General features: G+C 39.7%; 1 protein-coding gene across 1 annotated transcript in view; it reads right to left on the reverse strand.

Moving 5' to 3' along the window:
- LOC120860476 (ryanodine receptor 2-like) overlaps positions 1-24,375 on the reverse strand; it is an 804,098-nt gene that overhangs the window by 247,026 nt on the left and 532,697 nt on the right. The window contains exons 30-38 of the mRNA XM_040236295.1: positions 20,139-20,347; positions 19,162-19,514; positions 17,413-17,527; positions 14,935-15,095; positions 12,747-12,906; positions 12,139-12,225; positions 8,492-8,718; positions 5,637-6,441; positions 2,285-2,485 (exon numbers count right to left, since the gene is read on the reverse strand). Of these exons, the coding sequence (XP_040092229.1) occupies positions 2,285-2,485; positions 5,637-6,441; positions 8,492-8,718; positions 12,139-12,225; positions 12,747-12,906; positions 14,935-15,095; positions 17,413-17,527; positions 19,162-19,514; positions 20,139-20,347 (2,318 nt within the window). The remainder of the gene's footprint in view (positions 1-2,284; positions 2,486-5,636; positions 6,442-8,491; positions 8,719-12,138; positions 12,226-12,746; positions 12,907-14,934; positions 15,096-17,412; positions 17,528-19,161; positions 19,515-20,138; positions 20,348-24,375) is intronic.

Consider the following 24,375-nt stretch of genomic DNA (forward strand, 5'->3'; position numbering starts at 1 on the left):
TGTATCCCATTTGGAGTTTACTCAGTTTCTTGAATCTCTATACCTTTTGCCAAATTTGAAATCTTTTCAACCGTTATTTTTTCAAGAATGTTTTCATTTCACTCTCTCCTATCCCTCTGGAAATCTAATGCCATAAATGTTAGACCTTTTGCTATATTTGCACTGGTACCCCAGGCTCTATTTTTTCAGTGTTATTTTCTATTTTGGGGGCTAAATAACATCTATTCTCTCTTCAGTTCAATAATTTTTTTTTGTTTTTCCCCTCCATTGTGCCGTTAAATCCATCTATTGATGATTTTTAATTCAGACATTGGATTTTTCAGTTGTAGAATTTCCATTTGGTTCTTCTTTGTAGCTTCCATTGTTTTTGCTGAAACTTTTTTATTTTTGTCATCATAGAGTTGGTCTCTATTGATTACCATTTTTCTTTCAAGTGTTTGCTGGATCTTGGTGTGATGAGTGGTTTTTAACTGAAATCTGAACATTTTTGGTAGTACACTGAGAGACTCTGGAGAGGCAAATGGCAACCCACTCCAGTATTCTTGCCTGAAGAATCCCATGGGCAGAGGAGCCTAGCAGGCTACAGTCCGTGGGATCACAAGAGTCGGACACAACTTAGCAACTAAACCAGGAGACTTTGTTTCTCATTTAAACTTCTGACTTCTTCCAATACCATTACTGCTAGGTGGCGTACAAGTCCATTTCACCACTTGACCTCCTTGAAGGAGAGAGGAGACCTCATTTCTGCTGGGTAAGGCTGGGAACAGTGGACCTGGACTCACACAACCCTGGCTGGAAAGGGTAAGAGCGCCTTGATACGCCTCCCTCTGTGGCCTTATTGACCCTTCGGAAGGGATATGCCTCATTACCACTCAACCAGGATAGAGTCTCAGCTCCTCGGGCCCCAGCTAGAGCACCTGTGTACAACCTGGTAGGAGCAGAAGTCTAAGCTCTCCACTCCGTGTCTGCTGGTTTGGGTGGGGGGGGGTGGCACAGGTTTACTGCGGTGTTCGGCTGGAGTAGCATGGTCATTACCTACAAGTTTTCTCTCTTGCCAGAAAAACAGTTTTTCTGGTTCTTTGGCTAGACAGAGAAGGTACTTGTTGAGGCTTTTCTTGGTGTTTCTGAGTTGTTGGCTTCTTTAGCTCCAAGTTTGTGACAGATGAGGCAAAAATAATAATAATAATAACCCAGGGCACTCACCACCGTGTCATTCCTCAGCTCACAAGTTCCAGAGCCACTCTTTCCTCTGTCTTTCATAGTCTTCTTATGTTTCCTTTTGTGTAATGTCCAGGGGTATAGTTGTACTTAGAAGGAAGAATAGGCAGAAGTATTCCATCTTTTCAGAAGCAGAAGTTTCCCAATAGTGTTTTCACAAATGGAGTTACTCTGGGAGAAGCTGGATTTGTTCTCTGCTCAATAAATGTTATTTACAGCAATGAACAAAATTCCATGTCCCTTCCCTCAAAGATTTTACATTCTGATGAGAAAAAGATAAATTCTACTCCATTACTCCCTAAGTACCTCCATTCAGAGCTATCTTGGCTACAGAGGGAAAGAGCAAGGTAAGATATTGAAGATGAGATCTGTATAAGTTATACCTTTTGACCATCATAGCTACTGGCTGAGCCATAAAGTTCATTTGGGTTTTTCTGTATCATCCTATGGAAAAACCCAAATAAACATTTTGGCCAACTCAATACATTTTGGTAATTTGTCACAGTCACAGACCCATCCTGAGGCAGATGCCAGAAAGCTTACAGCCCTAGAATAGCTCATTCTTGGATTTAGGCATAGACTTCTGACTTGGTTGCACCCTAGGGAGACCTGGGTTTGGAGGTGAGCAACCAGAGGAAGACCCACAAAGAGGTGATCAATATTCCTGCAAGACTGGTGGCAGGGACATGGGGTTCTTCTAGGAGACAGAAAATGAAGAGTATTAAGTCTTAGAACCTGTCAAGGGTTCCTATTACCTGGGGTGAAAGACCCCCCTGCGCTTGGATACTTTTCCTACTTGAAGAGCTCCAGAATCTGGCACCCTGGCTTCCTCCAAGGGTCCATAATATGCTTAATACCTTTTAATAAGTCTCTCACTTGTTTAAACTAACCAAGTAGATTCTATTGGTGAGACCTATGAATACTGACACAATGAACTTAGCCAGTATAAAGAAAAACAGGAGAAAAAAATACAGTTGCAACTTCTGGTAAAATTCTGCAACGTGTCAAATATGAATGAACTAAAACCCAAAGTAAGGAAGGAAGACTTTTCCATTCATTCTTATACCTGTTCTTGAGGCGGGGATCTGAATTCCTTTGTTTTCCTGGCTGTGAGTGCAGCCGACATGTTTAAGGCTTGCATAACTTCGTTATATCGGAATCGTTGATTGTCTTGGAGCTTGGCTACAAAGTCATCTGAAAAGGCTACAATGGCTTCTATCCGGTGCCGGACCTGGCAGTCACAGAGGTACTGAAGTAGCAGGCACATCTAAAGAGATGATTAAAAAGACACCAAGTTTAATTTCTGAATTTTTCAACAGTTAATATATATCAAATCAAAATTTGTGACAGACACACTTAGTTGTCAACTCTTCTCCTGTATTAACAGAATCCTGATTTTATGTAGACAGCAGTGTGCTCAGTCCAGGGGATGAAATACAATTTGTCTAAGCTCAAATGGCAAATACCCTTTGATGTTCCTTTGATGAACACTTACTGGCCATCCTCCTCTGCAGCTAGAGGGGCTATAGCAAATGAGGCAGATAAGGAAAAGTTTGCAAGAGGTCTTCTGGGAAAGCATTTTCACCGTTAACAAAAGACTAGAATATCCTATTTTCAAAAACTGGCTAATGGCACTATCGCTGATGGAAGAAGGAGGTAACACACTTTAGGATAAAAACCATAAACTGCGGATCACAGAAAGGCATTACCGTCTAGGTTCCTGATGACACCATTAAACTACTACATTCATTCTAGAACTGTCTACCTCCAGACTCTGAATGTACATTAACTAAGTGGTTCATTGCTTATTCATTAAATAGTCAGTTGGGTATTTTCTTACCAGAAGCCAAAAGGATTTTTAACTGATACAGTGCATCATAGAAACATGCCTTCCAGAGAATGTTCAGCCCAAGTTTTGGGAAATATTTAAACATACTTTATACCAACTGTGATATAAATGCACAGCAGTGTTAGAGGACTTTAAATCCTCGTATTCCACCATCCTAAATATAGCCATTTCTGTCAATGCTACCTCTAAGCTGGCCCTAGGGTCTAAGCCCCTCTCTCCACCTGCTTTGTCCTACTCCAGTGGAAACACTGTCTTTTCAGCCTTGACCCTGCATGTCAGCCTCCTGACTAGGTAGGCTCTGGACCACCCTCTCTTACTCCCTTATCTATCTTCCTCACAGCAACTATGTTGAGATTTTTTAGAATAGACTTATTCTGCTAAAATTCTTCAATGGTTTTAATTGAACTTAGAATAAAATTCAAAATTTACCATATGGCTGGCTTTAGCAAAGAGCTAGACTCTGTATCAACTGCCTTCTGCCTATCTCACCCTCCCTCCTCAGCTCATCCAGCTGCAGCCACACTGGTCTCTTCTTGCCTCAGAGCCTTATAACAAGCTTCTAAAGCACTCTTCTCCTCCTCTTCACAAGTGCTGAACTTCTGCTCATCAACCTGACCTCAGCTTAAAAGGCCTCAGAAAGGCCTCCTCTCACCTTTCTCACAGTATTCCAGTTGAAATTTTCATTCTTCTAGAAATCCATTCTTTTCCTTCCAAGCATTTAATGTGATTAATTATAAGATATTCTAACAGAAATACATAAATAAGTATGTATTTCCCCCAGGGACAGTGATCTTCCTTGAGCCAGCACCCAGTGCCCGGATCAGAGGAAGATGTCAATCAATGCTGACTGAAGAAGGAAGAGCAGAAAAGGGAGTCAAGGATGTAAGCATCAAACTGATATTAATGGAAGCATCTGAACTGAACCAAAGCAGCATTAGGAACAAGTCTTTCAGACACCTGGATGAGCAAAAAGCAGGTACGGTCTTTGTTTCCTTAGAAACATAGATAGGAAGTAAAATCTTGCCATTTGAGAATAGACATACCTACTGGTGAACAACTATCCTAAGGTTGGAAGGGTGGAGGTTGGGGCAGAAAAGGATACGAAAGCCTTGTGTTTCAGGCATTCCAACAGAATGTCAGTGTAACACTGACACAGAATGCCAGTGAAGCTGCAGAAACAAGGAGAAACACAAGGAAATTGCTAATGAACAAGGAGAAGTGCAATAGGGAAAAACAAATCTGACTCCATGTTGGATCCATTTCTTTAACCTTTACACGCCATTGTTCTTGCTACAAGTTAACTGTAAAAGGTGCCAACCCTTTTGGCACCAGGGACCAGTTTTGTGGAAGACAATTTTCCCATGGGGTAGGGATGGTGGTTTGGGGATGATTCAAGCACTCATATGAGAATCTAATGTCGCCACTGATCTGGCAAGAGGCAAAGCTCAGGCAGTAATGCAAGTGAGTGATCCAGAGCAGCTGTAAATACAGATGAGGCTATGCTTGCTTGCTGGCCTCTCACCTCCAGCTGTGTGACCCAGTTTCTCACAGGGGGTTCGGGATACCAGGCTTACAGTGTACATAATAGCCCATCTTCAGGGTCCTTGCCTCCTATGCCTGAACATTAAGCTCAAATATCTTTGTTTATGCTCACAGGAAACATCCCGACCAGGCCCATCTGTGAAGGGCTGCAGGAAAGAAGAAATTAATATATCCCCTGCCAAATACGGGGTTTCCCTTGGTGGCTCAGACAGCAAAGAATCTGTCTGCAATGCAGGAGACACAGGTTCTACCCCTGGAGAAGGGAAAGGCAACCCACTCCAGTTTTCTTGTCTGGAAAATCCCATGGACTGAGGAGCTTGTCGGGCCACAGTCCATGGGGTCGCAAAGAGCTGGACATGACTGAGTGACTAACACACCCACATGTCTCCCAAATGTGGCCAGAAACAGGAAATACTTGCTATAACTTAACACCTTTTTTACTTAACCTCCACATCTCTCCCATTTCGTTCTAAAAAAGAAACTTAACATCCCAACCTGGGCAAGATGGTTCTTTGGAACACAAATGCACCATCTTCTCAGCCTGTGAACTTTCTGAATACAGTCACTATTCCTCATTCCAACACCTCAACTCCCAATTTATTGGAATGTCATACAGGAAGAAGATGAGCTGGGGCTCTGTAACACTGGCAGGACAAAAACCCATCTCCTGTGCTCCCTTCAGACAGACACACACATGCACACACACACACCAATATACATACACACGTTCAGAGAAATAGTGACATGCCACATCACATATGTGTGTGACAGGCAGACCCGTACTTGACCAAGAAAAGTTTGCCCTGACAAAAATTTGAAATGTATCTTTTACTAACTATGGTCAATTGACCTGATTAGATTCCAAATGCCAGAAAATTAGATGGGCATGTTCCCAAGTACAACAAGAAGCTGGTTAAGTTTATGAAGAAATATAAAATTACCCAGAAACACAAATACACACAGAGAAAGAGACCAAGATCATTGTTAACAGGTTGTGAATTCACTGCCATCTTTTTCCTCTGTTTACCTGCAATTTTACTGGCTCTGGCAGTTTCATTTGGAGCAGGCCCTCCTTGGGCCTCTTACCCCCTTTGTTTTCTTCTTCAGCGGCTCCTTCCAGCTTGGAGTCTTCCACAAAGGGTTCCTTCTCCGCCACCTCGCTCTCCTCCTCGGGGTTGGCGGCTTCCTTGAACACACTAGGCTCAATCAACTGCAAGACGTGTTTCAAGTCCTCATTGTGGAAGACACCCATGATGAGCAGGGTATAGAACAGCTTGATGAGAGGGACGAAGAGGAACTCAGTGGTGCCTCCAACGGGGTCTCGGGCGTGAAGGCTGCCCTCTTTCACGGCTTCTGTCAGCATCTGTATGGTCTTGGCCTTCAGGATGTCCAGTGGGAACTCCGGGCTATACTGGTAACCCTCGGTATTAATGCTGACAAAACTCGGGGACGAAAACTGCATCCGCGGCCTCAGCGAGGTGCTGAGGCCGATGCCCGGGAGCCCGTGCTTTTTCTTCTCATCCGGGAAGAGGGTGATGCTCTTCGTCTCCTCGGTCATGGGGACGATGAACTCGTTGTTCATCATGAGTCTGGCGGTGGCGTAGGAGCTGAGGTGGATGTCAATCAGCAGGTCGTAGTAGCCGGCGCGCAGCAAGCCGGGCATGTACTTGTTCTCAATGGCGTAGAGCAGCTGCGGCTCGTCCACGTGGCTGCACAAGGCGTGGGCCACCCGGTGGTTCCCGAGCGCGCAGACAGCCGAGTAGAGCCGGAGAGTGTGGTAGTGGAATTTCAGCAGTTCCTCCTGCTCTGTTAGTTCCAGTATGTCCACAGATCTGGAGACGGGAGAGGTTAACCATGGACATTGAAAACGGTTCTCCATCAGAGGAGAAGACTGCCTATCTCCTAGGTTTCACGAGTTATAGAAACAGACACTTAAATAACCATGTGTAAGTGTTTATTTAAACATCTACTTGTATTGTCTGCATCCCCTTCCTTTTTATGGCTTTTTTTTTTTTTTTTGTGGTTGTTGTTGTTTTATTTTTATTTATTTTTTAGGCTGCACCATCTGGCATGCAGGATCTTAGCTCCCGGACCAGGGATGGATAGATAACCTGTGACCCCTTCACTGGGCCCCCATGAAGTGGCCCTTTCACTTCACTGGATCACCGAAGAAGTCCCTACAGTGATTTTTTTTTTAATTATTTTTTTATGGTATGTTTGATGACAGCACAGTTTTTTTTTTTAATCAATTCTAGATATTAAAAAAATTTTCTCCCAGATATTATTTTATGTTGAAAATAGTGCATGGAGCTTTCTTCATGCCCCGTTGCCCCAAGATTCTGGGCATCACTTTTATTAATAGATATCTGGGTCTCAAGTTGAGCCGGGGGACTCCCCTCCTCTCAGAATTTAAACACTCTTTGGAATATGTGGAATCTCCTTTTCCAGTTTGGCTAACCAGCTTCAAGAAGCCAGAAAACTGCCTTAGGCTGACTTGTCTCTGACTTTAGGATCAGCTATTAAACGAATAATAGTCACAAGTCAGTCAATTTCACCAGTCAGTAGGTGAAACAGAAAGATAATTCTTTTGACATAATTGCCTACTTATGTGTCCCTCACAGACCCAGACATCCCAGTGCCACCCTATTTCCACCATCATCAAACAAACACTATACATTTTCACTTAGGAAAGTTTCTATTGGGAATCTTGAGTTTACATCAGATCATTTTGCTCCTGCCATGCATCATCACCTTTCAGCGCAATTAAACTTTGAACATATGGCCAGAATATGCCAAAAGTCAAGTCATTCCTTTTAGAAGAGAGTCTATTTTAAAAGCACATAATTTCTTTAGAGGTACTAAGTTTTCAAAACTATTTAAATTACATAGATTGTTCATGGACGACACTATAGCATTAAACGTAGAAATTTGATACATTCATAATCAAGGAGCTACTCATTCATCTCCAAAGGTGCCCTTGGTGAGACTGTAATATAATCTCATCAGGACAGGGGCTGTTACACACTTTGCTTATTAGTATTCACCCAGCACCCAGCCTAGCACACACTAGATAATGAGCAATTATCTGTGATTCTTTATCATTAGGCCTTGTCACTATCTTTAGATGCCCTGTCATCCTGTCCATACTTATCCACTGTGTCCTTTTCAGGTCCTAGGCATTCTGTCAAAAGCCACTATGACGCAATGCTGCTGACTTATTCCAGACCCCACATTCTGACTCATAGAGTCATTACCTACCCGTGTACCACCTAGGCTTCCAGGAAACCACATATCTGCTGAGCCCAGCTACTAGCACCTCACTCTTGGAAATGATTGAGTATGTCTTCCCTCAAAGTGTACTAGAGGATTCCCATATATCTTAGCTGGGCTCTTCAGTCTCCCAAGAAGACTGTTAACTCACCACTCAGCCTAGCTGATGATTAAAATATATAAACCCATTCATTGTAGCAACACAGAGTATCTACACTCTAGGTTCTTACTGAAATCACTTAGAAATGATTTCTCTGGTTCCCTCTCTATTATCTTACAATTCTGTGATCCTCTCTTACTCTGCTGCCTTAACTCAGATGGTGGCTGTACCTGTCTGAATTTTTACTTGCTGTTTTCTCATCAGCAAAACAAGAATGAGGAAAGAAATCACAGACTATTAAACCTTTAGCTGTAATAGAATCATTTTCTTTCAGTAAGCAAAGAGTTGAGATATAGACTGAAAATTGGAATGTGCAAAACAATATATGCCTTGCCACATGATAGTAGCATTTTATAAAGCCCATTTTATTTCCCCAGCAGCGCCCCTGACTCCTGGGCCAGGGTCTAATTTGATAGGTCCCCATTAGACAGTAAGGGATGCTTGGGCCTGACCTGTTCTCCTCTGGGATATGAAGTGACATGAACTGCAGAGGCTCCACGCACTGCACCAGCCAGCCCTGGCGTTCACTTATTCGAGAGACATCTACCTTCAAGAACTGGTTGGGCATTCTGCTCCACAGGACATGTGAGAGAAATTGCACATGGAGACGCGGGGGACACTGAGGTACAGGATTTTTGTGCTCACTCTTGAATAATCCCGCTGAGAGAGGCATCACGTTCTAGGAAATGGGAAAGCAGAAAAGAATGAATGGATAACACACTCCTTGCCGTCAAAAAAGTGATGACTAGAGTTCTGTGCAGGAAAGAGAGAATGAAAGATACACTGTGTGTTGAGCAGAGTCAATACAAAAACTAACAAATTGGGTTGAGTTGTTCCGGAAAGGACCAGCAGAGAAAATTTGAGGATCTTTTCTCCCCCATACTAAGTGATACACTGAGAACACAAGAGCAGCAAGTATAACCATGTATCTGTTCTACATCTTGACAAAGCTAGGTCCTCAGGACACCTGGCAAGGCTTTAGCTGCTTTCATCCAAAGGTCCTGAAAGATGGATCGCATTCACTTGGCTTTCTTCCTCTCTCCTTGTCTGTCCTTTGTCACCCGCCTCATTCATCCTTAAACTACTTACCACCTCACTCATCATCAGGTTTGCCAGGTTTGAGTAACCAACAAAATACCAGAGACAGCTCAACAGATAAACATGGCTACTAAATAAGGAAAGAGAATTAACCAGGTATGAACCAACACAGCTTCTTTCTCCACCTTCCTCCACCTCCAATACATACCTTCAGCCATCCCAATTCCTGCACTTTGGTCTCAGGGAAAGAAAAGTCTCTACTTTGCCAAAGCTTAATGATTCATTTTTGACCATGATACCACCCTGCCTGCCTCTTCCAGACCAATAAAATAATAAACTCATCTTTCTGCATTACCTTTGGTCTCTCCCTCTCCTCTAGAATCTTCTCTACTGCATTATTTACACTTCTTTATCCTCAAGCTACTTTCCTGTTCTCTTCTGCTAATGGGGAAGAGAAACGAGGCACTTGTATCAGACACTGAGAATGTATCAGACACTGAGAATGTATCAGTGAACAAAACAAATTTCCTACCCTCATACAGCTTCTATTTTTTATTAGAGCTATAAAGCAAACAAAATAAGCAATTAAATAGTTTATTAGGGAAAAAGTCATGGAGTGGAAAAGAGAATGAAGATGAGAGAATCATAATGCAGGACAGCAATAATAAACAGAATTATCAGAATAGGTGTCACTGAGAAGACATTTAAAGAAAAATCCAAAGAAGAACCATGTGGATATGTAGAGAAAGAAACTTCTGTGCAAAGGAATCTGTGAATGCAAATGACCCAAGGAGGAAATTTGCCTGGCAAGTCTGAGGAAGAGTCAAAGGACAGTGTGGTTGCAGTGAACTGAAAGAGGAGAGATTAGGAGAAAATGAAGTCAGAGGGCAACAGGATGTCAGGTGGTTTAGAACTTGTGAACCTTCATGAGACCTCTGAAATTTTGAGCAGTGAAGTGACATAATCTGATTTTCATTTTAAAATAATGACAGTCACTCAGCTGGTTCTAGGATAAACAGATGGGTGATGATGAATTAGAGGCTACTGAAGAAATCCAGATGGGAAATGATACTGATGGAAAAAGTGTGGTGACTGGGAGGACTGATGGTGGTCAGCAGGTGGAGGATTTGCTGGGGGATAGAACTGGGATGCAGAATGCAAAGGAGGGAAGCCAAGGATGACTCTAAGGTTTGGGGTCTGAGTTATTAACTGACAGGAGGACTTAGGCAGGTCAGGAGGAGGTGGGTAGTGATGGTCAACAGTCCTGTTTTGGACATATCCATCCAGTATGTGATATCTATAGCGAAAAATGGAAAGTGTCAAATAAACCAATATTAGAGTCTGAGTTCTGAGAAACTACTATTTTTCTGTCAAATTTTAACTTTCTTTCAATTGTCCAAACTTGCTGTCTTTCCTTCATGTTCAAACTTGAATACTATGAATTGAATAATCTTGAACCAAATAACATAGCTTCTTCCATCATTTTATTGAAATTTTTTGAAAGGTCACTAAAGCCCTCCTACTTAACCAAAGTCACAGATTCCTTCAGTCCATATTATATTGACTTTTCTATGGCTTTTCTATGGAATCTCCTTTTACAAAAGCAGAAACTGAGTTCACACAGTTTAAGGAACATGTCCAAGGTAACCAAGCCAGCATGGTAAAGTTGTCTATTAATTTCACTGTGAGGTGTGCCCAGCATCTCAATGTGTGCAACTGCAAATTTCAACTAAATTCCTTTTTCCAAATTTCAACAGGCTCTTCTGCTTGTTGTATTAGTATCCATTATCTGGCCCAACTAAAATTATTTAAATTAATCCTTTTGAGATTAACATATACCCAATACTATATGTAAAATAGATAACTAATAATGATGTACTGCATAGCAAGGGAACCATACCCAATATTTTGTGATAACTTATAAAGAAAGAGAATCTCAAAAAGAATATGCACATGTATAACTGAATCACTGTGATACGCTATACACTTGAAACTAACACAACATTGTAAATCAACTATACTTTAATTTAAAAAAAAGAAACATCTCCCCCTCCACAAAAAAATAAATAAAAACTTCTTCATTTCTCCTTGAGTGATGAATCCAGTTCAACAAACTCTATTAATCCAATTTACTGACAAACTCAATTAATTTCTCCCCTAAAACATCTTCTCATGTATCATTCTCTCTCTATGACTTTCATGAATCTATCATTCTTCTCCCACATGGATAGAATCAAATTGTGATATCTAATTATTACTGCCTGCTCTCATTTTTATAAGAGCAGATGTTTTCCATATTACTATCAACATGTTTTTCCAAAACAGGTGTGATTTACTTAGTCCCTTCTTTCAAACTTCCAGTGAATCGCCACTGTCTATGAAATACATGTCAACTTCTTAGTGTGGCAGTTAAAGCTGTTTCAACTTGAACTTGGTCTATCTTCCATCCATATTAATCTCTGGCCACATCCCAGAAGCATCCTTTAATACAGTAACACTGAATTCCTTAAGCTGTAGCATTTTCCATGCCTTCAATTTTTTATTCTTTCACCTTCTGTAGAGAATGTCTTCTCCAAGCAAACATACCTTAAGATCTGCTGTTCAGCTGTTAAAAATCAACCTAAATGTTACCTCCTCTTTTAGCTGCACCTGATCCACACCATCCTACTTAGCTGTTTTCTCAGTTATATTTCCAGAGTACTCAATACCTGCCACTCTTCTAGCACTTACCAGTAGGTAGCACATTTCCAGCCTTTCACCCCACTCACTAACTCACCTGTGAGTTCAATGATTACTAACTTGTATATAATGTGGCATACGTGTTCTATGTAAGCCTAGTTTTATTGAATAATTTATTTATGATGACCAAAGAAAACCCTTTCTAATTAATGGTGTTGCCCTAGTGACCAGAATTTTTAAACATGGCAACATTTTTCTTAGAAAGTGATTTATATGATTAATATCAGTACTAATAAAGAAGTGAATTCATTTAAGAAGAAGTAAATGCTATTTCCTAATGAAAAATAACCCAAATATAATAACAGGAATGGGTCTTTCTTACCTTTATTCTTCCCAACTCAAACTGAAAAACATTGGGACTTGTAGCTTGTGCAAAAACTGCAGGAAATAATTTTGTGCTTGGTTCCACCTTAAATAAGCAAATAAATTTCATAATATTAATAAAGGAAGAAATACAAAGAAAATATACTTTCTTCATAACACTTAGAGGACACTTTTATGGAAAAAGACTTTTCCTTCCTCTCATATGGATATTCTCTTTCAATAATTGTTTGGAGTATTTCATTTCAGGACTGTGTGAACATTTTTGGAGAAATATACTGCTTCCTCTGAAGGACGTGTGGCACGGTTATTATTCAAAGAGAAGTAAAAATACAGAATCAAGTCATTTGTGTCCTCATGTCTTTCTAATTTCTAATTTGCTTTTTTAAAAAATCTTTCTGGCCATTCTACATGGCACGTGGGAGCCTCGTTCCCAACCAGGGATCAATTCTGTACCCCTCTGTTGGCAGCATGGAGTCTCAACCACTGGACCACCATGAAGACCCCACAACTTCTAATCTACTTTTTGGTATTGCAGAATGTGTTTTCCTCTCTAACGAGGATAAAGGTTTCTTCTCTGGAGGCACAAGGTCATCCCTGACCACACACCTGATAATAGGTGCTCAGTTCCTTGCCGTTAGCCGTGAAGGTGAGCAACCCACTGGCAGCATCTACCACGCAGCCAATCTCCAGACCGTTGTTGTTGCGTCCTTGCCCCGGGCTCAGGCTCTCACCCGCACACACCATGTAGCAATTGCTGCGTTTGATGCTGAATTGCAAAAAGACATATTTATCTTTGTACAAGCAAAGACAGTGGGGAAAGCCTGGAAGTCTGGCAGACTAAACCTAAGTTATGCTGTGCAAGCAACAAGCTCATGCTGAAATGAGGCAGGTGCACAGTGGGCCTGATTCTGTGATTCTGAGCAAAATTCCACCGACTTCAGTGGACATTCTGAGTCAGGTCTTCCAGTCTCTCAATGTCACACCTAATGAAGACAGGTCAAATGGTAAGAACCAAGGTTAAGAACTGACCTGCACCTTCCCTCCAAAAACTCAAACCAAACTGGACCTTTTTCTGAGGTTCAAAAAAGTTTAAGTATGTAATAATCATCCCAATTGGTAATTTTCTTTCTCAAAGTTTTTATTTTAAACCACTTGTTCTGAGATAAGAAGCATCCATTTCCAGACACTATAGAGTCCTAGGCAATTCTACATGAGCCGTCAATGACGCAACAGATGTAAACTTTGGCTAAAATTAAGCCACTGGATAATTCCTGGTGATCTGTTATGAGAAATAGACTTAAGCTGGGATGTGCACCAGATCCATGATGTTAACAATAAACCCCACCTGAGTTTCAAGCTCACCAAAACCTTTATCAGAGATGGTAGCAAACTTAAATTCTTTGAGTTTTACTTTGTTTTCTTTCTCTGCCACTAGACAGTGCATGTGTGAATGAGGCTAGAAGAAAGGTCAAATACAGACAGGCAGTAAGAAAAGAGTAAACAGGCCGAGATAAAGTCAGTTTCTGAATAATCAAAAATTGGCTGTGTTTCTATGCCCTTTTTACATAAGTTTCAACAACCTTCCTTAGCCTGTATTTCCTACACCAAAATCATCAATCAGATAACAAGGGTCCCCAACCACTGGGATCTAAGGCCTGGTGATCTGAGGTGGATCTGGTGCAATAATAATAGAAATAAAATGCACAAGTAAACATTATGTGTTTGAATCATTCCCAAACCATCCCCTACCCCTGGCCCGTGGTAAAATTATCTTCCATGAAACTGGTCCTTAGTGCCAAAAAGGTCTGGGGACTGCTGATGTTATCACATCCCTATTCTGAGTTATCTCCTTTCACTGTCCCCATCTATGAAAATCAATATATATCCATCAGAATATGCCTGGGAAAAGGCAGTTTGGGCCCCCTACTGATGTACAGTACTCTTCATTGGCGGATTTTTTGCTAAGTCCACTGTCTCCAGTGGTAAGTTCACTGCAGTTCAAGTGTTACAACCTGAAGGCAGGAGAGGGAGCTTCCGGTCACCAAAAATAATGACACAGGTAGGAAAGAAAAGTAATATTCTAGGGGAAGAGAGGCTCTTCCTATGAGAGCCATCACAGCAGATCAGAGAGGATGCATGGACACAAAGGGCAGACGCAACCAGCCAGGTCTTCTCTTGTCTTATTCTGCAAGGAAGATAGCCTTCCTCACTTTTTTGAAGGTTTGGTTTGAGTTTCGTTTGTTTTACAAATGAGAAAGGATGGCACAGAAAGTGTAACTGACTTACCCAAAGCCACACAGCAAGTCAATGGCAACGCTGAGGAAAGAATCCACTGCTCCTCAGTTGGAGTTCAAATGTGTCCATCTGGTCTAATCCACTAGCCCACACTGTCTTCACGTTTTTCTCCCCACCACCTAACCAGTTCCCAAGATACAGACCAGACCACAGGCTAAATGCCTCACATTCACCTGTCTCTTAATTCCTGGAATGAAGGCTAAGTAATGGCAACCCGAGTCGTTAGCCATGTGCAATGCCGCCTGAAGGAACATATGATTAGTGCCCCCAAAAGATACAATGCTCTTACTTTATATGATTTTGCACTTGTAATATACTCAGATTCCTTACTGGCTTGTTTGAATAACAAAAAGGATACCGACATTAATGGTTTGGTTATGTTGTTCCTATAAATAGAATATTATTTTAGGTATAAAAATCCAAGTGAAAACGATGCCTAGGTTCATCAACATTTTTATTAGATATCATTTATCTAACAAAAAATGGAGGAAAAACCAACCTTTCGTGCACCTTTCCTTTTTCATCGCCCAGAGTCACGGTCACTGTACGAACTCTGTCCAAGTCAAAGCCTGTATCATACTGATGGAAATCGGATGTGATCCAGCCCACCCACACATTGGCAGGTTCTTGTCCAGGAAAGATTCTCACTGAGTAATAGTACTGTCGAGATAGCAACACCAAGTATTGGCAAAGCAAAAAGAAACAAAACTCTGACTTTCAATGCCTTTAACTTGCCTAAGAAGATATGTCTTTATTTAAAATCATTTGACCTATTTACAGCAACATCAATGCAACTAAAGATTATCATACTAAGTGAAATAAATCAGAAAGAAAAAGAAAAATACTTTATGATGTCACTTATATGTGGAATCTAAAATATGACACAAATGAACCTACCCATGAAACAAAAACAGAAACTCAGACACAGAGAACAGACTGGGGCTTACCATGGGGGAGGGTTGGGAGAGGGATGGGCTGGGAAGTTGAGGTTAACAGACAGAAGCTTTTATACACAGAATGCATAAAAATAAGGTCCTACGGTATAGCACAGGAAATTATATTATCTTATAATAACCTATAATGGAAAGGAATCTGAAAAATACAATATATATATGTATAACTGGATCACTTTGCTGTACATCTGAAATTAATACATTATAAATCAACTATACTTCACTAAAAAATAAAATAATAGTATATTCAATTAGGCTATAACAACAGCAACAAAACTCAAAGCTTAAAGCAGTAAAAGGAAAAATAACTTGGTAAAAAGAAAAAGCAGTAAAAAGAAAACAAACAATATGGGCACAAAGGACTGATGTGGCAAAATAAGAAAAGTCTTGAAACAGAGACCCGAAATTATTTCAGAAATAATGGGAAAAAGAGACAAGACTATCTTGAGCAAAGATGATCTGGACCTTTTTATTAAAAATACTTTCAAGTATGAATGTATGGTGATATATATGTATGTATAATACATATATGTATGTATGTGTGTATCTATATATCTATATATAGATATATCTATATCTATCTATATATAATGTTTACATAATAAAATCATCAGTCCATTAGGCAGGTAAGCTTTGAATTCTTCAAGCTTATTCAAGAACACTAATCTATTCTAGAGTTTTCATACCTGTTTTAGACTTGTTTCATATTGTTTTATACACTAAATATGCTTTGCCTTACCTAACACTAATATAAGATGCTTAAAATCACCCCTTAAAATCACTTTGAAATGGTTCAGATCTAATATGTGAAAGTCAAGTTCAAACACGGGGAACTTTACAAGGGACACAGCTACATATTTTTTTTCCATTTGGAGTTTTATGAGGAGTGTTTTAAAATTTTTAAATGGCAGACAGCACAACTTGACATCTAACAAAGTATGATAAATGGTCTTATAGATACATCACTGAGATGAAGGAAACTACACAAGGTGCTTGGAAAACTTAGGTGGCAAATTAAAATGTTGCCAAGAAAGAGGACAGCAAAACCAGGACTGAGGGTGCCCTTAGGTGCTATTTTTCCTCAAGCAGCTTGCATAATATAGGCATCCAGTCCCATCATTCAGGCAAATAGAAAGGGAAAAGGTGGAAACGGTGGAAGATTGTATTTTCTTGGGCTCCAAAATCACTGCAGACGGGGACTGCAGCCATGAAATTAAAAGATGCTTGCTCCTTGGAAGGAAAGCTTTGACCAACTTAGACAGCATATTAAAAAGCAGAGACATCACTTTGCTAACAGAGTTCCATATAGTCAAGGTTATGGTTTTTCCAGTAGTCATGTACAAATGTGAAAGTCGGACCATAAGTTCAATTATGACTGAACTTTGGCGGAGCATCAAAGAACTGATGCCTTCGATTGTGATGTGGGGGAAGACTCTGAGAGTCCCTTGGACTGCAAGGAGATCAAACCAGTCAATCATAAAGGTAATCAGCTCTGAATATTCATTGGAAGGACTGGTGGTGAAGCGGAAGCTCCAATGCTTTGGCCACCAGATGTGAAGAGCCACCTCAGTGGAAAAGACCGTGATGCTGGGAGAGATTGAAGGTAAAAGGAGAAGAGGGTGGATGAGATGGTTAGAAAGTACCCCCAACACAATGGAGATGAGTCTGAGCAAACTCAGGGAGACAGTGAAGGATGGGGAAACCTGGTGTGCTGCAGTCCATGGGGTCACAAAGAGTCGGACAGAACTTAGTGACTAAACAACAACAATCACCTCAGAAAATACATGTCTTTCAACTTTTTGGTCCCTAAAATATAAGTGAATAATTATTCTAAAAATACACTTGCAAAATAGTGGGTTACCCTGGTGGCTCAGATGGTAAAGAATCAGCCTACGATGCAGGAGACCAGAGTCTGATCTGAATCAAAGTTAACTGTTTGAAATGCAAACCATGATCACTGGCAAACAGAAATAAATGTCCAAAAAAAAAAAAAGAAAGAAATGTCCAAAGTGGGAACCTCATACCGTGGATGTTTGCATCAAGTAATCGTAGTCATCCCTCTCATCTGCAAGGACATCTTCAGTGAGTCTTGCAGAATGGCTGGTGCTATAATCTGGCTTTGTTCTTCGAAGCAAAAACCTGAAATATATTAGAGGATTAGGAATAAGCAACTTTAAAATGTTCTTCCTATCTCAAACATAAACATATAATTAACTTAGTAGACTGGTTGTCAAACAGTATGATTAACCACCAAGAGGGCATCAGACAATATCTGGAGATATTTGGGGTTGTAACAACTGGTGGAGTGTGCCACTGGCATCTAGTGGTGGAGGCCAGGGATACTGCTAACCGCCCATCAATGCACAAGGCAGACTCTTACAATAAAAAAATATATGACCCAGAGCACTGGCAATAGTGCTGAGGTAGAGAAATTTGCATTTATTGTAAGAAAGGATGCTAAAACCATTAGCCTTCTTCTCCATTAAAAAATACTATTTAAAATAAAATACTAAAAATGCTATTTAGAATATAAAGATAGAATACTTCAACCAATGCTGCAAGTGGAAACATCTTAAAAATTAACTCTTGGGAGAAAGTACTTACAAATCATATATCTGAAGATAGCTTAGTATCTAGAATATATAAAGAACTCCTACAAATCAGTAACAAAAAAGCAAATCACCCAATCAAAGAAAAAGAAAAAATGGCCGAGAAGTTGAATAGACATTTCTCTAAGCATGATAGACAAATGGCCAATAAGCATATAAAAAGATGTTCCACATCACTAAGCATCAGGGACATGGACATGAAATCCACAGTGAGATATCACTTCACACCGTTTAGGATGGCTACTAGAAAAAAAACCAGAAAGTAACCATGGTTGACAAGGATATGGAGAAACTGAGACCCTTGTGCAGTGGTGATGGAATTGTAAAATGGTACAACTACTATGGAGTACAATAATTTTTTTTCCTCAAGAATTTAAATACAGAACCACTAGGCATCCCACTTTTGAGCACATATCCAAAGGAACTGAAAGTAGGGTCATGAAAAGCTATTTGCACATCCATGTTCATAACAGCATAAATCACAATAGCCAAGAGATGGAATCACTCTAATTGGCCATCCGTGGATGAATGCATAAACAAAATGTGGTGCATATACACACACCAGAATATTGTTCAGCCTTAAAAGGGAAGTGAATTCTGACAAATGCTGCAACACATATGACCCTTGAGGACAATATGCTACATAAGTCAGTCACAGAAAGACAGATACTGTATGACTTCATTTACATGAGGTATCTAAAGCAGTCAAATTCATAGAAACAAAAAGTGGAGATGAGCAGGGGTTGGCATAGGTTGGAAAGGGAACGCTGTTACATGGGTGTAGAGTTTCAGTTTTGCAAACTAAAAATGTTCCAGAGATCTGTTTCACAACAATGTGAACACACTTAGCACTACTGAACTATACACTTAAAAATGGTTATGATGGCAAATTTTAGTTTTGCCACAATAAAAAAAATCATAGGAAAAGTAACTCTTGAGATAGATTGTTAGTGCTAACAAATCAGAGGGCAAACAGGCTGCTTTATTCTTCTGTGGAATCCTTGGTACATAAAGAAGGAAGAAGAGGTAGAACAAATTGATTTTGGATATCCCTTACCTTCTACTGCCCTCTCCTGTGACCCCACATAATAACTACATATTTAAAATCATTAAAAAAATTAAAATTACAAAAACTTTAAAAATCATTTTGCATATATCAATGACCTCTGTTTCAGACGAGAGGGTTTTTCCTGAGCATAATCTTTGTGGTTATTAAACTCTGGTTTTGTAGCTTCTTTGTCTTTGTCTCCTCGATCTGGCACCAGATGGCCGTGAGCTGTCTTCATGAGAACCTCAAAGTCTGAATCCACATCATAATCCTCCAGATCATTCTTGGGCCCAAAGAGGCCGGTGCCAGGGATCCCTCCAGCTGCAGTCTTGGAGAAGACTTCTGCACACTCGATGGGCATGCTCAGACGATAAAACATGATATCCGTGCTGCTGTTCTGAGAGCCAAAGGACTTCTGAGTGACTTTTAAACATGGGGAACTGTCTATGGTGCCATCTATTCTGGTCACCTAGCAAATGAAGAAGCAATCATTCAAATGCTCAGCTCTGTTGACTTCTGATTCCAAAACCCCTTTAAAGGTGCACCAGACATGGCCCACTTGTGGTTTAATTTTATAAATGAGATCATTAAACATAGGGATGGCTGTGTAAGGATATGCTCACAGTTCCACTTCTAACTCAGAGGACAATCTGGGAAATTCACGTTACAACTGTATATACTCAGACTGAGCCTGCCATTGCCAATATATATATATTAAAAAAAGAATTACATACAGTTGACCCTGAACAATGAAGGTTTGAACTGCTTGGATCTACTAAGATGTGGATATTTTCAAGGGGAAACACTACCATGGGTATTACATAATCCATGGTTGGTTGAATCTGTAGAAGCAGAGGGACAACTATAAATTATATGCAAATTAACCACAAAGTTGTTCCAGGCTCAATCATAGTTAATCAGTCTAATCAGCTTCTCACACAGTACCTAAAACCAGAGGGTAATTCTATCCTTAGATTCCCCTATAATGGAACACATTAGAACCATCACTTTAAGTAAGTGACAGTAATTGTCTAAGTAGGAACTTCCCCTCCTGGTTTTGGCCAATGGTCCAAGTTTTAAAGAAAAAGCAAACCTCAATATGTTCATGGTTTGATGGAACTTGGAGAAACTGAGGAAGCCTCTTGCTCAGCCACATGGTAATATCCCTATTTGTGTTAACGGCAAATGGCTCATAGCCCTCTTGCAAGCCACAGATGGTGAAATATTTCAAGGTGCTGACATCCTTTCCAAAGTTCAGCCTGCCCACTTGAGCCACTCCCAGGCTACACACAGGTATGAATCCTAGGAAGAAAAAATACATGTCAAAAATTTTAGGATCATTCATATAAAATCCTTTCAGTATGAAATTACCAAAAGTATCGCTCCAGAACTCTTACCCCAAGGCAAAAACAACAGTGGAGTAAAGAAACCAGGGACTAAGTCTTTTTTTTTCTTTTAATTGGAGGTTAATTACTTTATAATATTGTGGTGGTTTTTGCCATACATTTCACATGAATCAGCCATGGGTGTACATGTGTTACCTATCCTGACTCTCCTCCCACCTCCCTCCCCATCCCATCCCTCAGGGTCATCCCAGTGAACCAGTCCTGAGCGCCCTGTCTCATGCATCGAACCTGGACTGGCAATCTATTTCACGTATGATAAAATGTATGTTTCAATGCTATTCTCTCAAATCATCCCATCCTCACCTTCTCCCACAGAGTCCAAGAGTCTGTTCTTTACATCTGTGTCTCTTTTGCTGTCTCGCATATAGAGTCTTAAATGTGATGATCAGAAGACCAGTATTTGCCCTTGACATTGTAATTCAGTAAATGTGGGCCTCTAGGTAAGTGCCTTCTTTCACCTTAAACTTCTGTAAAATGACACAATGGCTAAGCATCCCCCAAGTCCTCCAGGGATCGTAGTGAGCAAAGTCTCCACCCCCTCCTAGTTCTGAGGTGCAGGTGACTCTTTTGCACAGGGAATGTGAGAAAGAAGAGCCAAATTGTGCTGCTACAGAGTCTGAAATGTGTAAACACAAAACACAACTAATAGACTTCTTTACATGTAATGCAAAGAAAAAAAAAAAGGTTGGAGACACCATTTTTAAAGGTTTTCATTCACTGATAGCTACTTTTGATCTTTGAAGAGAATTTTGTCTGTTTTCCTTCCTAGAGTTTCCTAGATCTAGGCATCGAAAACATACATATAAATAAAAATTTTGAAGCAGTTGCTAAAATCCTACTGAAACTCCTTCATCTGTCCCATTCCCTTCAATATCACCGTCAGTATAGCTTAGGAAGGGTAATGCACAATTAACATAAATAAGATATGAAATCAAAAAGTTAAGTTAAAAGTTAACAAGAAACTAAATCAAAAGCAACAGCAATGAGAAATGAAGAAACAAACATTTTAATGTGTGGCAGGGTTAATCTTTCCACTATTAAATAAAGAAAGGAAACCACATTAATTATGTTAATTTTTAAAATTCTTTGGAATTAACTGCCTGGTAAGGGGATGAGATGACGTATTTCAGCAGATGCAGCATTTATGTACTTGTAAAAATCTCAGATATGCAGATGACACCACCCTTATGGCAGAAGGCGAAGAAGAACTAAAGAGCCTCTTCATGAAAGTGAAAGAGGAGAGTGAAGAAGTTGGCTTAAAGATCAACATTCAGAAAACGAAGATCATGGCATCCGGTCCCATCAGTTCACGGCAAATAGATGGGGAAACAGTGGCTGACTTTATTTTGGGGGGCTCCAAAATCACTGCAGATGGTGACTGCAGCCATGAAATTAAAAGATTTTTACTCCTTGGAAGGAAAGTTATGACCAACCTAGACAGCATATTAAAATGCAGAGACATTACTTTGCCAATAAAGGTCCGTCTAGTCAAGGCTATATGTATGTAAACAAGGCTATAGTTTTTCCAGTAGTCACGTATGGATGTGAGAGTTGGACATAAAAAGCTAAGCTTTCTTTATGCTTTTGAACTGTGGTGTTGGAGAAGACTCTTGAGAGTCCCTTGGACTGCAAGGAGATTCAAACAGTCCATCCTAAAGGAGATCAGTCCTGGATGTTCGTTGGAAGGACTGATGTTGAAGCTGAAATTCCAGTACTTTGGCCACCTGATGCGAAGAACTGACTCATTGGAAAAGACCCTGATGCTGGGGAAGATTGAGGGCAGAAGAAGAAGGGGACGACAGAGAATGAGATGGTTGGATGGCATCACTGACTCAATGGACATAGGTTTGGATGAACTCTGAGAGTTGGTGATGCACAGGGAGGCCTGGCGTACTGCAGTCCATGGGGTCGCAAAGATTTAGACACAACTCAGAGACTAAACTGAACTGAATTTCTTTCTGCTATACTTTACATGAAATTTCAAATAGCCAGCACAATAAACAAGGTCAGTATTGGGACGTAGACTACAAATCAGACACTCTGACTTGTAGATCAAAGCAGCAGAGGATCCTATGAACAAAGTACCAAATTTCTACCATTATGATGTCCACTCCTTTCCTTGTTGAAATTAGTGGCAGTGAAAGCACTGTCTTGGGCTTCCCAGGTTGCTTAGTAGTAAAGAATCTTCCTGCCAGTGCAGGAGATGCAAGTTTGATCCCTGGGTCAGAAAGATCCACTGGAGAAGGAAATGGCAACCCACTTCAGTATTCTTGTCTGGAGAATCCCATGGACAGAGGAGCCTGGCAAGTTACAGTCCAAAGGGTCACAAAGAGTTGGACATGACTGAGCAAGCACAAAAGCAATGTATAACTCTCCAAACAGCACAAGACAATAGAAATAACATCTGATAATTCATAACGATTTCACCCAGTGTGTATCATCAGTATATACTTAAATAAACGGTTGTATCACAGTGCTACCAACCAGGATGCATGAACACATCCAGCTGGGTTCAAGGAAGTGTGAATGATGAGTTTCTAGTTAAAACTAAAAAAGACACAGCTGTGTCTGTAGCTGTGCCAGTTCTTGACGATGTAGTCAAGGAAATAAGTGTCCCTAGAGGAGTCAAAAAAAAAAAAAAAAGAATAAATACAATAGATCTGAGAGAGGTTAAACTCCATGGGCACAAACTGGCAAACCTAACTAGGGGATATCAAGACAGAAATATCTCCTCTGATGCTTAATATTTCTTTCTTTCTAATCACTTCTTGTGTAGATGGAGTTACTACCCTAAAAGTGAAGTTACTGAATACCTAAAAATATCTGTATAGATATTGGGTATTTATTAATACCTGAACTTTTCTGTATGTCTGATATATATGTAAACATTTGTATGCCTGATGTTTTCATCTAAAAAATCAAGTACTTATTGCTGTGTCCAAAGATTTATGTCCTAGACTGTTCACTATATTTAGAATCCTAGAATAGTTTGGGCAATAAGTATGTTTTTTTTCTTTTCCTTAAGATGGTATACTACTTAACTTTTGAAAATCTGTTTTACAAAGGTTCATCAATATTTAGGAAATAGTCATAGTAAATATTACTTCAATAAAGAAAGAGGTAACACATGGCTTACTTTTAAAGATGCAAAAACACAATAAGGTTTTTTTAATCAAAAAAGTTTCAGAATTTTGGAAGTTTTAATACTTTTTTCTCTTTTTATGTCTCTCAATTACACAATTTTTAAATGAATACATATTTTATTATGAAAAGAAGTGATAGTGTATGTAAAAATATTCATTTAAGAAAATGGGATACAGAAATGTGGAAGAATGATGGGGATATAAGGTGGTTCAAATACATGTTCTTCAAGTTATTGAAGTTCAAATTCTCAATGCTAGTGAGTTTGCACTGAGCTCAGTACCAGAAATCCTGCTAACAAAATTATACTAGTACAAGAGTGATCAAGAGTGATTTAGTAATATGCATTACTAACTGTACCCAATATTCTGTAATAACCTATATGGGAGAAGAATCTGAAAAAGAATGAATATATGTATAACTGAATCATTTTGCTGTATACCTGAAACTATCACAATGTGCAAATCAACTATACTCCAGTAACTTTTTTTAAAAAAGACTCTTTCTTTTTTTTCTTTTTTCTTTTTTTATTTTTATTTTTATTTTATTTTTTTGCATAGTATATTTTATTTTATTATTTTTATTATTTATTTATTTATTTATTTTTAATTTTACTTTACAATTCTGTATTGGTTTTGCCATACATTGACATGAATCCACCATGGGTGTAACTATTCATTTCTTTATCCAAGTTTTTTGAGCAGCTACTGTGTGCCAGAAACCAGAAATGTTAAGTGACTAACACATACCCAGCTAAAAGGTTCTCACAGTCTAATATGATGG

This window comes from Oryx dammah, unplaced genomic scaffold, assembly GCF_014754425.2.
Source record: "Oryx dammah isolate SB20612 unplaced genomic scaffold, SCBI_Odam_1.1 HiC_scaffold_11077, whole genome shotgun sequence".
Classification (NCBI taxonomy): Eukaryota; Metazoa; Chordata; class Mammalia; order Artiodactyla; family Bovidae; genus Oryx; species Oryx dammah.